Consider the following 15,389-nt stretch of genomic DNA (forward strand, 5'->3'; position numbering starts at 1 on the left):
GGCTCGACCAACCCGTCGTGATCACGGGTTTTCCTCGGTGGAATCGCCGTCGGTGGTGTGGTGGGGCCGGCGTGGACCCGACCATCCCGTCGGTGCCACGAGAAATCCACGGGGAATCCACGGAGAGCCAAAAGCCCACGTGGATTCCTCGCCGTGCCCAGTTGGTGGAGACCCCGTGAACGTGTGGACCAACAGCCGCTGGTCCGACCTCGCGCACGGCCACCACGTGGAGTCCTCGTGGAATCCGCGTGATTTCCCCGTGGATGGACTCCCCGGGTGTACTCCTCACTTCCAACAAACATTCACAAGTCCCCCAGCTGCACTGCTACAGACTCCACAACGGCTCCGATTTATTTGGCGACGGCTGCAGGATGGTCAATGTGAACGCCGCTCTACCTGAGCATTTCTCACTCGACAGAGTCATCAGGCCCAACATCCTCTCCTTGACGCCCTATCGCTGTGCACGGGATGATTACGACCGTGGAATTTTACTAGACGCTAATGAAAACTCCCTCGGCTCAGCGTTATCACCCGCCCAGGATTCTAAGAAAGAAGGTAAAATTATTTCACGATTGACGTTTGTTATTTTGGCTGTTGGACCTGACCATCGTGGATTCTTATTTCCGGTCCGTCATCAAATCAAATCTGCCAATCGCTTTTCCCGTTGACGCTTTGCAGACGTACCAGCCCAACAACTTTCTCTTGAGAACGGGGAATTAAATATCCGCTCGCTTTCGTTGCACCGATACCCATCACCAAGCCAGATACCGATCAAACGGAACCTCTGTGATTACCGGAACTCGATCCAACCAGATCTCCCTCCACTCGAACCCGCAAACGTCTTTTTGGGGGTCGGGTCAGATGAAATACTCGACTTGTTATTTCGGATCGCTTGCAAACCCGGTGACTCTGAAGGAATCGGTGATCAGGTCATCGTGACCCCGCCGACTTATGGCATGTACTCCGTTTGCGCAAAGGTGAACGACGTGGGAATCGTCAATGTCCCCCTAAATGTGCAAGCTGGTGCCTTCACAGTTGACCTGGAACATGTGAGTCGGACCCTCCGATCATCACCATTTTTGAGCACGTTTCAGACCCAATTTGTCAATTCGATAACCTTGCTGACCTATTGCTTCGGTACGCGGTTTTTATCTCACCATTAAAAAAGCTCGATGAGCAATTATCGCAACAATCAAGTTCCAGGCCGATCAAGTTGCTCATTCTATGCTCTCCTGGCAACCCAACGGGAACAACAATACCGTTGGACACGATCGAAAAAATCTTGCTGAATCCAAAATTTAACGGGATCGTGATTGTGGACGAAGCGTACATTGACTTCGCTGGGAACGAGAAAAGCGCGATCAAACTAGTCAGACAAGGCTGGAAAAACTTGATAGTCACTCAGACTCTCAGTAAAGGTTTTGGCTTGGCTGGCATTCGGTACGTTTGCTTGATTACGCTCAACTCTCCTCCTGTAGTTACCTCTAAACAAAGGCAGGGTAGCCTGACTGACTGAAATGATTTTGCGTTCCTTGATCTATTGGAATAGACTGGGAATTGCTTACGGATCGGCGGACTTAATTCAAGTATTAAACAACACCAAAGCACCCTATACGATCTCATCGCCAACATCTTCCCTAGGATATGAAGCAACCAAGCCGGATAGACTGAAACAGATGGAAGCCCACATTAGCAAGATCAACGAGAACCGCGATTGGCTGCAGAAGGAATTACCCACGATCCCAGGTCTGGGCAAAATCTTGGGACAGACGGAAGCCAATTTCATCTTGATCCAAGTGATGGCGTCCAATTTGCAAACAATTGTTGACAGTCAACGGGCTAAAAAGGTCTACAAGTCCATGGCCGAGGATTACGACCATGACCGGACTCCGATCGTCGTCCGATATCGCGGCGATGAGTTGGGATGTCAAGGATGTCTCAGGATCACCGTCGGTAGTCGGTCGGAGTGCGAAGAGCTGGTTGGGAAACTTATCCAGACTCTTGAACTAATTCATTAATTGGAACCCACCTCCCTCTCCCTCGCACTTTTTTGAGTGATGTTATCCTTTCTGAGGGATATACGATCAGCCACAGCCACGTGCGAATTCTTCTCATTCTTCTTGTTTGCTAGGAAACCGGAAGTCATGAATTCCACTTAATGTTCATAGGTTTCTCTTTCTTTTCTTCTCTTTTTTTGCTCTGCTTTTCTTTTCTTTTCTTTTCTGTTTTTTTTTCTAGTTGAGTGTACCTTAACTTGTCTTGAGTGTCGGACAATCTTCCCAGATCTATTAAACCCTATGACGTTTCTGAAAAAGAGAAATAGAGTCTGTAGTGGCCAGAAATGCTTGGCCACAAGCCCTGTCCAAACGTCGTATAATGCGTAGACTTGAATTCATAAGTGTTGATTAGATAAGTAAATGAGATTGTTGAAATAAGTCAGACACAGAGAAGATAAAAACGACATGAAGTTGAACAGATCTCACGAACAACAAAAGAGGAAAACAAGGATGAGGAAACATATCGCTTGGATCGAAATCAAATATCGATTTTACAAAACAATTACGAAGGCCCCAGGAACTAGATATCCAGCGAGTTTTCAGGTGTGTTTCAATAAAAAAATAGGCGACTGTCCCTAAGATGTAGTCACAATCGTTTATTGAAGAGATTCTTCTTCACCGATACCGCCACCAATTCTTGACTAATTGAATTATAGGTAGACGTGGAGGGTTGAAAAGATGGGAGGGTAGAGAATCATTGAAGGATATTGAGGTTTCTGAGGAATCTAGCCAATAATCTTGAGGAGAGGAGCCAGACTCGGGTCCTGTAAGTGTGGCGGGAGGATTTCGCCCAGTATCCGAGTCAAACAGAAGGTATAGGCCGAGTTCAACCTTTGCATGTCGGAAATGATTCCTTTGAATAATTGACTTCACAATAATTGTTGATAGAATCGAAGGCTCTAGAGGGGTCGCAAGTAGGCCGGCTTTTGATCCGAGTCTGCCTTTTGGCTTCTGGCTAATTTTGGGCGGCTTGGGTTGCTTTCGGGCGGATTTGCAGTTGACGCTCGGGGAGAGTTCTCGTTGCACTCCGACTTCCAAAACAGTGATGAATTCACTCTCGTTGGGGAAAAGTAAACAAGTTGTCTTGGGGGCGCTAAGCAGCATTTCCTGGTATGAATCAGAACTATGAAGCTTTCAAAGATTTAATCAGAAACTGAAAAGAAGCAAAAAAAAACGTGAAGAGCGCTGATCAATGTTGACTCACTAGGGCGAGTTATTTTCCAACGTAACAGATTGAGAAGTTGAGGTGGTCCTGTGGATTGATGATGAGTATATAGGAGATTATTGTTCTGGGATCAATAAAGGTTTGACAGGTTTTTCTGATGATAGAAGTGAGATAAGGTAGTAAGAACGGATGGTGGATGAGGAAAGGCGGAAGATGAGGACCAGACCTCTTCTCTTATGGGAGTCGCAAGTCCATCAAGATGGCTGGTCCAACAAAAACAAGACCTGGAGTATCTTCAATCGTGGAAAGCTAACTCGAAACCAACCGAGTATGACGCGATGGCAAGGCTGATTTCGAATGAGACTGATGGAATATCAGCTGAATTCAAAGGCTACGATACTTTGGACCAACCTAGCAGTAGCATCTAAGGCTGCCAAACCTTTTGATCACGTCCACCCGTTGATACATCTCGGTCTGACCTTAGGCGTTTGCGCAAGGAAGGGTCGCCGCGATCAAAGACATTTATGTTCTGCGAAAACTTGCCGAAGTAGAGCTGGGTTCTGATGATGTATTATCACAAAGATTTCACTGCGTAATGCAGACATTAGAAAGCGACAACTGATTCCATCAATCAATTCCACCCACCTCAATGAAGTATGTATGTAGCTAATCAGTAAAGCTTCCCAAGAACATAAAAGAGTCGCTCTGAAGCTTTGCTTTTCTAGAAACAAATACATGAGGTTCAATATATTTGCAGCAAACACCCAACTCTAAACGGCGTTGTGATGTACGGTACGGGTGATAAAAGATGCAGCTTGGGCGATGCTCTTGATGTGTCCGCAGGTGTCCGCCTGATAACTAAAGCTGTCTGAATTGTCGAATCTTAACCGGACAAAGGGTAACGATAGCATGAATATACTCTATTGTACAAGTCAATTGCAAGTGCCCGTTGAATTGGGCGGCCGACTGAACAAACTATTGGTTGAAGAAGCGTTAGGCTGGGGAGAAAGGTTTGTTCCAAAGATATCACTCAAGGTGAGTTTTAATTTTCGAGTAATTCATCAAGTTCGGTTTTGTCCTTGCCATTGTTTTGTATCATTTCCTTCAGAATATCCAAGCCACCTACTAGTTCACCTTTGATGATAATTTGAGGGAAAGTTGGCCATGAGTTCAATTTCTTCATACCTAGATATAGTAAGATTGAACAGGGGTATCGATCAGCAATCGGGCGGGCGCTAATTCTTAGATGAAGTTCCGCCGTCTTACCTTGCCTAACTTTTTCGTCAGTCAGAATGTCAAATGTAGTAAATTCGACGTTGAGATCCTGAAGGATTTTGACGGTCTGCTGGGAAAACCCGCATCGCGGTGTTCTAGGATCTCCCTGAGTTTTTTGAAAACAGTAGTGAAATCAGATGGTAGGATAGACGCATATAGCCCTTGGTCAGTGAAGAAATACTCACCTTCATGAACACCACAACTTTGGATTGTTGCATTATGTCTTTACAACGGGCAAAAAGTTGTTCTTCTGTCTCGTGTTCGTTGGAGATTGCCCCCGCTTGCGATCTTTCAAAGATAGAGGTAGGTACTGTTAGTGACAGTATGCGTCTTGTGCTCAATTTGTTCTATGGATCGAGTGCTCACTTATTGACATTGGGGCCAGATGGTGGGGGTTGCGGCTTCTGTGTCGTCTCACTCAAAACCTCATACTTGCTGTTGCTTTGTTTGTTCTGGCTTGCTTTGACAAACTTCTCAACATCGGATTCAAGCTGCGACAGCTCAGCACCGATAATTCGTGAGAGGAGCTGGTGGCCCCTCAAGACGACGAAACAAGGCACAGAAGAGACCTCAAATGATTCGGCAACTTCGGGTAGACTTTCGGCTTCAATCTGCGTAGTTGAGCGTCCATGAGATGGCGATGAATCGATCGAGGTCAACTGGAGAAGTACTCACTTCGAGAAACAGAGGCTCCTTCCACTTTTGAGACAATGACCTGAGTTTTTTTATATCAACGCAGAATCAGCACTTGTGCACGTGGTACAGAAAATTGACTGAGTTGCTACTACACACCTAATAAACGGATCGGCAGTTCGACAGATCTCTGCCCACTCGGCTCTGAAGTAGAGAATACTTAGTCGTTTCAAGTCGGCGCCGAGGAGGTTTTGAAGTTGGGTGGGTGATTCGAGCTTGTAATAGTTGCTTCCAATCAGGTCAGAGGTTTCGTTGGTAGAGGAAGTCATGACGTTTTCTTTTGGATGATATTTTTGGTTCAATTGGTCAACTTTGGAGCTTGCCCGTCCTGGCAATTTTCTCCCTGCAGCTCGTGAGGTGCGCCGCAGGTGGCTTCTGCAAGCTTCTGAGGCAAGAGAGGCGGCGCGGGCGCGAGCTTAACCCAGCCGCTCTGGAGGAGACGCAGGGTCAGCGTGAGAGCTGACCGGCTGGGGGCCCGGCCAACCCCCATTTTCCCTTAAATTTATTATTGCACATCACTCTTTCTTCTTATCAGGCCATGAGTGGTACGGCGGTACGGCCTTGTAGCCCGGCTTCTTGCGCAGCCATCCATCTATTCATCATCCATCCGCCCCCCCAGAGCACCGCTAGACATCCCTTCAAAAAACACGATGAGCTCCTTTCCAAATCTCAAACCACATTTTTTTCACTCTTGTACACCACATTAACCAATAAAGTTTCAGTATCCTTCCTGTACCGTGACAAACACATAGCATAGAAGCCACCATTACTGTACATCATCATTCAGCTCACATGTACTTCCCGCATGTGTAGGTATGTATGATCAACCCAAAAGTCTTGGAGACATGATGTTACAAGCTTTGTAGCTTCAAGACTGCGTGTGCTAAAATAAAATGTTTTATGTAAATTTGAAGGCCAGATGCAGGGCTCTCATTTGACTCCTGGGCGGCCCATTTTGTGCACAGGATGCCGTGGTGGTGTGGTGTCAATGTTTGACACCAGCCAAATGGGTTGAGGCGGTACTCAGCATTCACGCCAATTTTCCCCGCTTACTCAAAGGCAGGGGCTGACTAAGTTTGGCTTGGGCGGGCAAGAATAGGCAAAATACTTCCCGTCAAGATTTACAGACCCTGCAGAACCAGATCTGCAGCCCCTGGGACCACATTTCCCTGCAAAAATTAAGGTTTTCTGGCTGCAGATCTGACTCTGCAGGGTCTGTAGATCTCAACGGGAAGTATTTTGCCTATTCTTGCCCGGGGAAGTCCTCCAATGAAGGACTTCCCTTGAGCCCAAGCTTAACAAAGCCTCTCAAACGGGGCTCAAGGGACTCTCCGTAGGAAAGGCTTATGTCAAAAGTTGCCCGCGTGGCCTGAGCACTTGAGGAAATTGTTGAGAATTTCAACTTTTTTCAATTTGCAGCTGTTTAAACAAAAACAACCGCCTTGCACGACATTCCAAGGAGACAGAATTGTAGCCTTCCTTCTCAGGCAACTTTTCACGTCTCCTTTGAGTGATTTGTCTCAGAATGAGCAGTTGCTTGCACTTGGTAGTCAGCAATGTCCTTGGATTTTGCCAAGTAAAGGTTGACAGGCGGGGGAGCCATGCGGATCATTGTTTCACGGACCCTCTCACGGTTTGATTGATACATGGAGGCAGGTTTCATTTTTAAATACATACACCACAGATGTTTGCTCAGCACCTGTTTACGAGTGCCTTTGCACAATTCATGCCGAGGTTTGGTCCGATCCTTGTTAGTTACTGGTTCAAAGTTGGTTTGAAGTTGGTCTGATCTTGGTTTGAAGACCAGGTCATGTAATGCACAATCTATACTGATGTTACCTGGAATCATGCCAGATGTTTTGTGTAATGTAACTGTATAATGTACCCCATAACTATGTTGAAACCCAGCCCAACTTTATGATCAGTTGTACTCAATCTATAATTTTGACCAAAGATAAGAATTTTTTGACCATGATGATTTTTAACCTCTGTGTAAACCCATACCCTACAGGTTGCTCTGGAACATTCTTTTTGTAATTTTCAGCGCACACAGAATTCAAAACAAGGTGTGTGAGGTGACAGGGTAATTATCAATGCTGCTTGAACTTGGTCCCCTTGGGCCAAGGTATAATATGGAGAAGGTATCTTATCCTTGCCAAAAATATGCCAGTTTTTCTTAAATCATGATTTTAATCTGGTTTGAATTCAGTGTGCATTTTCTAAGGGGCTAGCTGGAAGGATTTGTCACACAACTGTACGCCCGTACGTTTGTGTGACACCTATATTACCACACAGCCAAGCAATGCTGAGCTGAGTGCCCACGCAACACCGGAATATTAGATGAAATATTTAAAAGAGTTATATATATTTTCACCTATATGTACACACATTCTTTTGTCGGAATTTTCTGAAGTGATTAAGAAACCCTGGATAATCTGGAGCTCCCCTGAACTTAGCCCACACTTCCAACTCTCTTGTGAAAAAAATCATAAAATTTGCTAAAACAATTATGTGAGAATGCTTGCAGCCCAGATGCCTATCTGCCACCTGCAAGATCACAAGGTGGTTGTGGTGATTGATCAGTTAGCAATTTTTCATCATTTGATGCCAAAATAAAACATCAAGGGGATAGCCAGTGAGTGAAGCTAGCTCAGTTCAGAAGGAAATCACCTTTTCTCTCAAAGTATGTGATGCTTATAGCATCAATCAATACAAAAGATACAAGTATCCACTATGTTAATTTTTTCCACAAGTCTATAAATATCTTGAGTGATAAAAACAGAAAGAAGATTCATTGAATTTATGCACTTTCATCAAAAAGGTATTTCTACCAAGCCAAAAGGTTTGTTTTTCATATATGAAAACACATTTTGAGCGGTGTGGACGGCATAATAAGCACATGATCAATGAAAATATATTATTACATCAAGGAAAATCTGGTTTCTGCCAAGAAATGGAGATTGCTTTGCAATGGTGGTAGGCAGCATAGACTCACTGCGGACAGATTTTAGTTGTGATAACCCTCTACGCATCTGAATATTTGGACAACATATCATACTATTTAGTTTTTTTAGCATTATTATTAGTTTAGTATAGTATAACCCCCCAACTTGCCCTGGAAGAAACCCAGAGACCAAACCCCTTAGGACAACTACTAGCAAATACAGAACAACTCATCTAACATAAAGGATCAGAAATCAGTTAAACACTGAGACATGGCTTTTCCACAGAATGAAGAATTGGAAAACATCCTACCAACAAACAATCCAAATCCACTCGGACTATTCAATGAAACTCAAAACAATCAGAACACTAGAATGAATGTTGATCCACTACCTCCACCACCTATGTCTCACACTTGAACAAGGACCTATTGTGGACGGCTGGCCAACAATAGAACTACTCAAGAAAACACTCAGACTCACCCTCCTGGAACATATGGCTTACCTCAAGACCCCAAAGTAAACAACCCAACCATGATTGAACCCAGAAGAAAAGTGACAATTATCAAAGCGGCAAACTTATTATATGATGGCGAAAACTTCAAGGAATTTATGGACCGATTTGAACTGGCGGCAGAAGTTTATGGAGCAGAAGAATATGACATGGTTTGGCAGATTTGAAGCTTTGTTGGACATGAAGACCTGAAGCAAGAACTGGAATCAATGGACGGATACGAACAACGGGACTGGAACATGCTTAGGCGTAGCATGAAGGAAATATGGGGTGACACCCATGCAAAAATTTGATTCACCATTTGAGACCTGCAAAAATTTGTGGAAGAACAGGCAAAGGCTGGTGGACCTAAAGGATTCAAAGAATACAAGAACTACAAATCAAAATTTTTATTAATAACAAAGTATTTGGTTGCTAATGAGCACATTAGAGACCAACAAGACGTTACTCACCTATTTTTTATGTCTTTTTCTAGAGAGTTACAGAAATCAATCAAACAGGACCTGATTCCTTATGGCAAAGATGGTTATCCTAAGACGCCCCACCTAGAAGACTTGATGGATGTGGCTGAGGATGAAGTCCGAGCTGCAGCAGACAAAACATTTGTAGGAAGCGGGTTCAGTGAAGCTAATCAAGCAATGCAAAAGAAGTTAGAAAAGAAGAAAGGCAATGGCAAGAAACGGGAGAAGATGGTTGAAGAAACCCCCGGAGGTACTGCAGAAGCAAGTCAACAGTCTGGCAAAAGCAATCAATGCTTTAACTGGCAAGCTAGCGAACCCACCAAAGGCGGAATACTCTTGTGGAAATGAAAGGCCAAGTGGACGACTGTACAAACCCTGACCTTGTACCTACTGTCACCAAGAAGGACATTCAGCTTTCTCTTGTTATGAAGCTCAGAAGGACGAAAGAGAAGGCTTAGTCAAGTGTGATGGAGGTGACTTTTGTCTCCCCAGTGGTGAGAAGATCCCAGCGGACAACTCAAGACCTATTTGTGTAGTGGTGGCTGCGGACTCCGCAAAACCTAAATCAAAAGTAACGGCAGCATTCAGAACCAATAATCCAGCAGTATTTTCAATCAACAGTGAAAGAATCCAGCAAGAATCCAACTGTACCTCTTTGATGCACAAGATCGACTGGGAACCTCCAAGGCTTGGATCAGCTAACTTTGAAAAAGTAAAATTTGAATCCAATATTGCAACAACTAGAGCAGAAGCACTCCGTGGACGACGAAAACCTCTGGCACAAGCAGATGATTTGGCAATGGATGTGGATCAGGAAGTCGGACCGGAAGAAGTCATTCGAGATGTACTAGCAACTAGGAAGACTCCTGGACAAATCTTGGACCCTAACAGGAAATCAACACCATCAAAGAAGGAAAGTTCAGCAGAAACGGCTCTAGTAACTGAACTGGACAACTTGAAGATACCAACTACCTTTTCTCAACTTACGGCAATCTCTCCAACCTACGCTCAAGAAGTAATCAACAAACTCCAATCTTGGATTCCTGGATACAAAACCTCTACAATGTCATACCTGAATGGCAAAAAATTGGAACACAAGGTTTCAGCTTTGATGTTACTTAAAAAGGAGGAAGAAGATTTGGAATACAACTGTTACTATAGTTACACGTTAGGATTTATCAACACTCAAATCTCCGGACACAAAGTACCGTTCATGGTGGACTCTGGATCAATGGTCAATTTAATTCCAAGCCAGGCAGCTATTGATCTGGACCTAGAAGTAGTTAAGGTGGAGATCCCAATGAGAGGCATTGGCGGAGAAAGATGTGATATCAAAGGAGTAGTGGAAAACTGCACCATTGGAATTGGACAATTCTCTGGACCGGTACACCTCTTTGTTTCACCACAAGCTCAGGAATGTATCCTTGGACAGCCTTTCCTTTTTGACTATGATTGCACTTTGGACTATCCGGGGACTGGCGAATTTCTATCCTTTCAAGGGGATATTGGAAGAAGGATTACGGTACCATTAGCTAAAGTTGGACAAGGACAAGGATGGAATCAGTTAAAACATTTAGGACCAAGCCCCTCACAGACTGCGCAAACAACTGCTCACATGACACAACATTTAAATCAGTCACGCTTTTCAAACAACACGGACTCGGTCAAGATTCAAACCAAAATTTCAAAGAAGTTGGGTTGGGTCAAAAACATGTGTTTACGTCTACGGAAGAAATCAGAAAAGGAAAAACCTGTACCTCAGATTGTGACACAACCACCAACCCTGGACGAAGATTTATGAATAAACATTTTGTTAGCCACCAGGCTAGGCGCTTCAGCACAGAAAGATCTCTGTAAGAGTTGGAAGGAGGAAAACATGTGGTGTATGACAAAATACAAACCAGTGGCCAAAAAAGTTTGACCTATCAATCAAGCCATGCCACAATCAATCAACCCACCTCTTCAACAACCAGCTTTATCACAGGATCCTTATGAAACACCCTTAACACCTAATCCACCAGAATTTCTACCTACAGCAAAAATCACAGAAGAACACCTGAAAGTCATCAACTTTGGACCTGAAGGATGGCTCTGGCCAGAGGAACTCAAGCTGTTTAAACATCTCATTGTTATTTGACAAAACTCTCTTGCATTCTGTCCGGCGGAACATGGATTGTTGAAACACTCTTATGGCTTACCTTATGTCATACCAGTAGTAGAACACACTCCATGGCAGAAGAAACCAATTCTCATTCCGGCGGCAATTAAAGAAGAATACACTGAACTAGTACAGGAACGAGTTAGGACTGGCCTTTACAAACCATCAACATCAAGCTACTCCAGTCCAGTGTTTTGTGTTGCCAAACATGACGGGAAACTCAGAATTGTACACAATCTACAAGAAATGAACAAAGTTACAATCAAGGATGCTGGCTTGCCCCCTGCAACAGAAGAATTCATTGAATCTTTTGCTGGAAGAGCTTGCTATGGACTTGGTGATATTATGGGAGGATACAACAAAAGAGAATTAGCGGAAGAATCAAGACCCCTCACAACTTTCAACACTCCACTAGGACAATTCCAGCTTACTCGACTTCCTCAAGGTGCAACCAATTCAGTAGCGGTATATCAGGCTCAGATGATGTGGATCTTTCAAGATGAGATTTCAGAACATGTGGGCGTGTTCATCGACAACGGCGGCATCAAAGGACCATGAACAACCTATGGTGGGCAAACTTTGAAGGAAAATCCAGGAGTTAGACAATTTATTTGGGAATACGCACAAACATTGGAACGAATATTATTCAGGGTAGAAGAAGCAGGACTCACAGTTTCAGGGAAAATTTTTTCTTGTTGCGTCCCTGCTTTGGATATTGTTGGACATGTGGTTTCTCAGATTGGACAACAAGTTTCTGCACAAAAGAAAAACAAGATATTAACCTGGCCTACACCTTCAAACGTCACAGAACTTCACGGATTTCTAGGAATAATCACTTACGTACAAATATTCATTGAAAATCTGTCTGAAAAGGCAGCACCTTTACAACAGCTCACCAGGAAGGACGCCGAATGGATTTGGACGGATAAATGTGATTAAGCTTTCAAGCAACTCAAGGAAATAATTGGCAAAGATATTGTTCTCAAAAGCATTGACTACTTGGCGGATGCAGGATTGATTAAACTGGCGGTTGACTCAAGCTTCATAGCGGCAGGTGCGGTGTTGATGCAACAAGAACTCAAAACTGGATTGGATCGACCCATACTTTACGGATCAATAGTATTCTCACCAGTGGAATTACAGTACTCTCAGCCTAAGTTGGAGTTGTGCGGAGTAGCTAGGGTTTTGAAGAAGTTACAGATCTATCTTTGGGGCCAACAATTTGAACTCCAAGTGGACGCCAAGTCATTAATTCAGATGATAAACTCTCCATCATTACCCAATGCACCTATGACTCAATGGGTGTCATTTATTCAGCTATTTTCTTACGACATAGTTCATAAATCTGGGAAAACTTTCACATTACTGGATGGGCTTTCAAGACGCCCTATTTCTAGCAAAGACGAGGAATTCTACGAGGACCAGGATGAATTTGACAAGGAGGAACCCCTGATCAAACCCTGTTACACATTTAGGATCTGTACTCAATCAACAGTTCTGGAGCTCAAGGAATGGGAGTCTCCAGGATATTGGAGGAACCTTTGACACTACCTGGAAACCTTGGAACCGCCTGACGGAATGGACAAAGTGGATTTTGCAAAATTACGGCGGAACTCAGCTAAATTCTGCAGTAGCGATGGACGACTTATGCGGAAACACTCACCCACTCCACAGATAGTAATCTCTACACTTATCAAGAAACACTGCTACAACAGGTTCACGAAGAATTGGGACATTGTGGAGTAGAAGAAACTTATCAGCAATTAGTAACTCAGTTTTGATGGCCTAGCCTGAAGAAGAAAGTCAAGAACTGGGTTCGAAGCTGTGAAGCTTGTCAAAAACGGGATCCAACAGTACCTAGGGAAATTCAAAATGCAACTGGGGATAGCTACATCTTTGGACGAGTTGATCTGGACGCTGTGGAACTACTCTAAGGGCAGAATAGAGCTTGGAAGGGAAATGGATAGCAACACTAGTACTAATGTAAGCTATGCAAGGGTGCTGATGAGGCTGCCTTCCTGACTAATGCTGAGGGGATGAGAGTAACACTAAGAAAAAGAAAGAAAAGGTGTGGCTGATTTTTACTTGATCTTGGGAGCTAGTACTATGAGCTTTAACTACTGCTTGGCTACTGAGGATGAGAGGGTTGGGGAAATGGCTGAAAGGGGCAAAGCAATGGCAATGATTCAATAGCAATGGGTTGATGAGAATGGGCACTATAATTTCTGTAACTAAAATTCTGCATAAATCTTTCATAGGCTGGCTAGGGTCTCCTCTGCTGGGGTACAAGTGAGGGGGGAAGGACAGTTCTTATATGAAGGAGGGATGAGCACAGACAATGAGGAATTCTGGCTATGGGAATATAGAATGTACAAATGGGGAAGGGTTCTGGCTATGGGAAGAAAAGACTGTACAAATGGGGAAGATGATGTGAACATAGTAACAACTTGTAATGATGAGCACTACTGAAAGAGGTAAGCATAGATCCAATGATGTAATTTGTACAATAGCCATAGTACATAATGAGTAATGTATGTAAAGGGTTTAGTATGTGAGAAAGTATCTGTAAAAAGAATGTGATGTAATGATTCAAGCAAGTTACTAATGAAATGGGTATTGTAACTAATGAAGACTGTAGGGTTTCTGTCAGTCTTACATCCTCTATAACTATTGAACCATTAAGAATAAAGGGGTACTATGTATGAGTGACTATAGGTGAAATGAGGTGTAGAATCTGGATATGCAATAATAATGAGGTATTTGTGAAGGGTTGATGAGGTAATAGGCAATGTAATGATGAATATATGTAAAAGAAGATAATGAAATACTACTTATGGTTTGGAATGGAGCACCACAACACATGTCACATCAAAGCTGTTCAATACAAATATCTTATTGTGGCACGGGACAACTTATCTGGATGGGTTGAGGCTGCCCCTCTGGTCAAACTCACTGCAAGCAATGTGGCCAAGTTTCTTTTGGAAAACTGGGTCTACAGATATGGTTCAATCAAAACAGTCACAGTGGATAACGGCGCGGAATTCAAAGAAGACTTCATTGAAGCTGTGAAAAGTATTGGAGCAACTCTGAAACCTACAACACCTTACTATCCGGAGGCAAATGGAATGATTGAACGTGGACATCAATCCATCAAGGACGCTCTGGTTAAAATGTGTGGCGAATCTGGAGGAAAGTGGAGGGAGTATCTTCCACTAGTTTTATTTTTGGACAGGATCTCAACAAAACGGACAACTGGATTCACTCCCTACAAACTTGTATTTGGACAACTACCAGTACTACCAGTAGACTTGGAAATGGACACCTATTTGGGAATATATTGGTTAGAAATCAAAACTACAGAACAACTTTTGGAAGCTCGGGCAATGCAACTTGAACAACGGGAAGAAATTCTGGAAGAAGCTCACACCAAGATGATGAAAGCCAGAGAAGCTTCTGTCAGATACTGGGATAGAAAAATGGCAGCTCGATTACAACGACCCTTGAACACTGGCGAACTAGTACTCATCTACAATAAACGTTTGGAGGATCAGTGGGGAAAATTATTTTTGAACTGCTGGAATGGTCCCTTTAGAATCAAGAAACAACTACTTTTATGTACTGGAAGAATTGGATGGGACAGAACTTCACCGGAACTATGCAGCATCTCATATCAAACGATTCTATCCTTGAGGACGACCCCTGGATCAAGTCATTGAAGATGAACAGGATCCTGAACTGAACAGTCAAGATGAAGACAGTCATCACTCTTCTGATGAAGAAAACCCTGATTCTTCTGATTGAGCATTACCTCCTGGGCATGAGACTAAACTGTTCAACCTCAACTGTCAATACTTAAACTGGTTGAATTCTTTATAATTCAGTAACTCAAGCACAAACTCTAAAAACACTCAAAAATCAATTCAAAAGCAGCATTAAAACACTTCAAGAACATCAAATTTTAGCATAAAACACATCAACACATAAATCAAAAGACAAAAACTCACTGGTTAAGTTGGGGGAGGTGCTCTCACTTCTCTCAAAACCCTCAGATTGGTATCCTGAGCTCACTTTCTCTCTTATTCTTACCCTCTCTCATATTCTCACTCTCACTTAGAGGTTGGGGA

General features: G+C 43.4%; 3 protein-coding genes across 3 annotated transcripts; 1 reads left to right on the top strand and 2 right to left on the bottom strand.

The window, feature by feature from the left end:
- Positions 1-371: 371 nt before the first annotated feature.
- Positions 372-2,018, top strand: PtA15_5A328 (uncharacterized protein; the record flags this gene model as incomplete). The annotated part of the gene is made up of 4 exons (XM_053169077.1): positions 372-555; positions 679-1,049; positions 1,169-1,440; positions 1,550-2,018. The coding sequence occupies 4 exons, from the start codon at positions 372-374 to the stop codon at positions 2,016-2,018; spliced, it is 1,296 nt and encodes a 431-aa protein (XP_053020310.1).
- Positions 2,019-2,672: 654 nt separating this feature from the next.
- PtA15_5A329 (uncharacterized protein) lies at positions 2,673-3,161 on the bottom strand (the record flags this gene model as incomplete). Its single annotated transcript, XM_053169078.1, has 1 exon — positions 2,673-3,161. The coding sequence occupies one exon, from the start codon at positions 3,159-3,161 to the stop codon at positions 2,673-2,675; it is 489 nt and encodes a 162-aa protein (XP_053020311.1).
- A 1,103-nt stretch (positions 3,162-4,264) lies between these two features.
- On the bottom strand, positions 4,265-5,459 carry PtA15_5A330 (uncharacterized protein; the record flags this gene model as incomplete). The annotated part of the gene is made up of 6 exons (XM_053169080.1): positions 4,265-4,407; positions 4,489-4,603; positions 4,683-4,785; positions 4,864-5,108; positions 5,173-5,212; positions 5,290-5,459. The coding sequence occupies 6 exons, from the start codon at positions 5,457-5,459 to the stop codon at positions 4,265-4,267; spliced, it is 816 nt and encodes a 271-aa protein (XP_053020312.1).
- Between the last annotated feature and the right edge of the window lie 9,930 nt (positions 5,460-15,389).

Source organism: Puccinia triticina, chromosome 5A (assembly GCF_026914185.1).
Source record: "Puccinia triticina chromosome 5A, complete sequence".
In the NCBI taxonomy this organism is placed as follows: Eukaryota; Fungi; Basidiomycota; class Pucciniomycetes; order Pucciniales; family Pucciniaceae; genus Puccinia; species Puccinia triticina.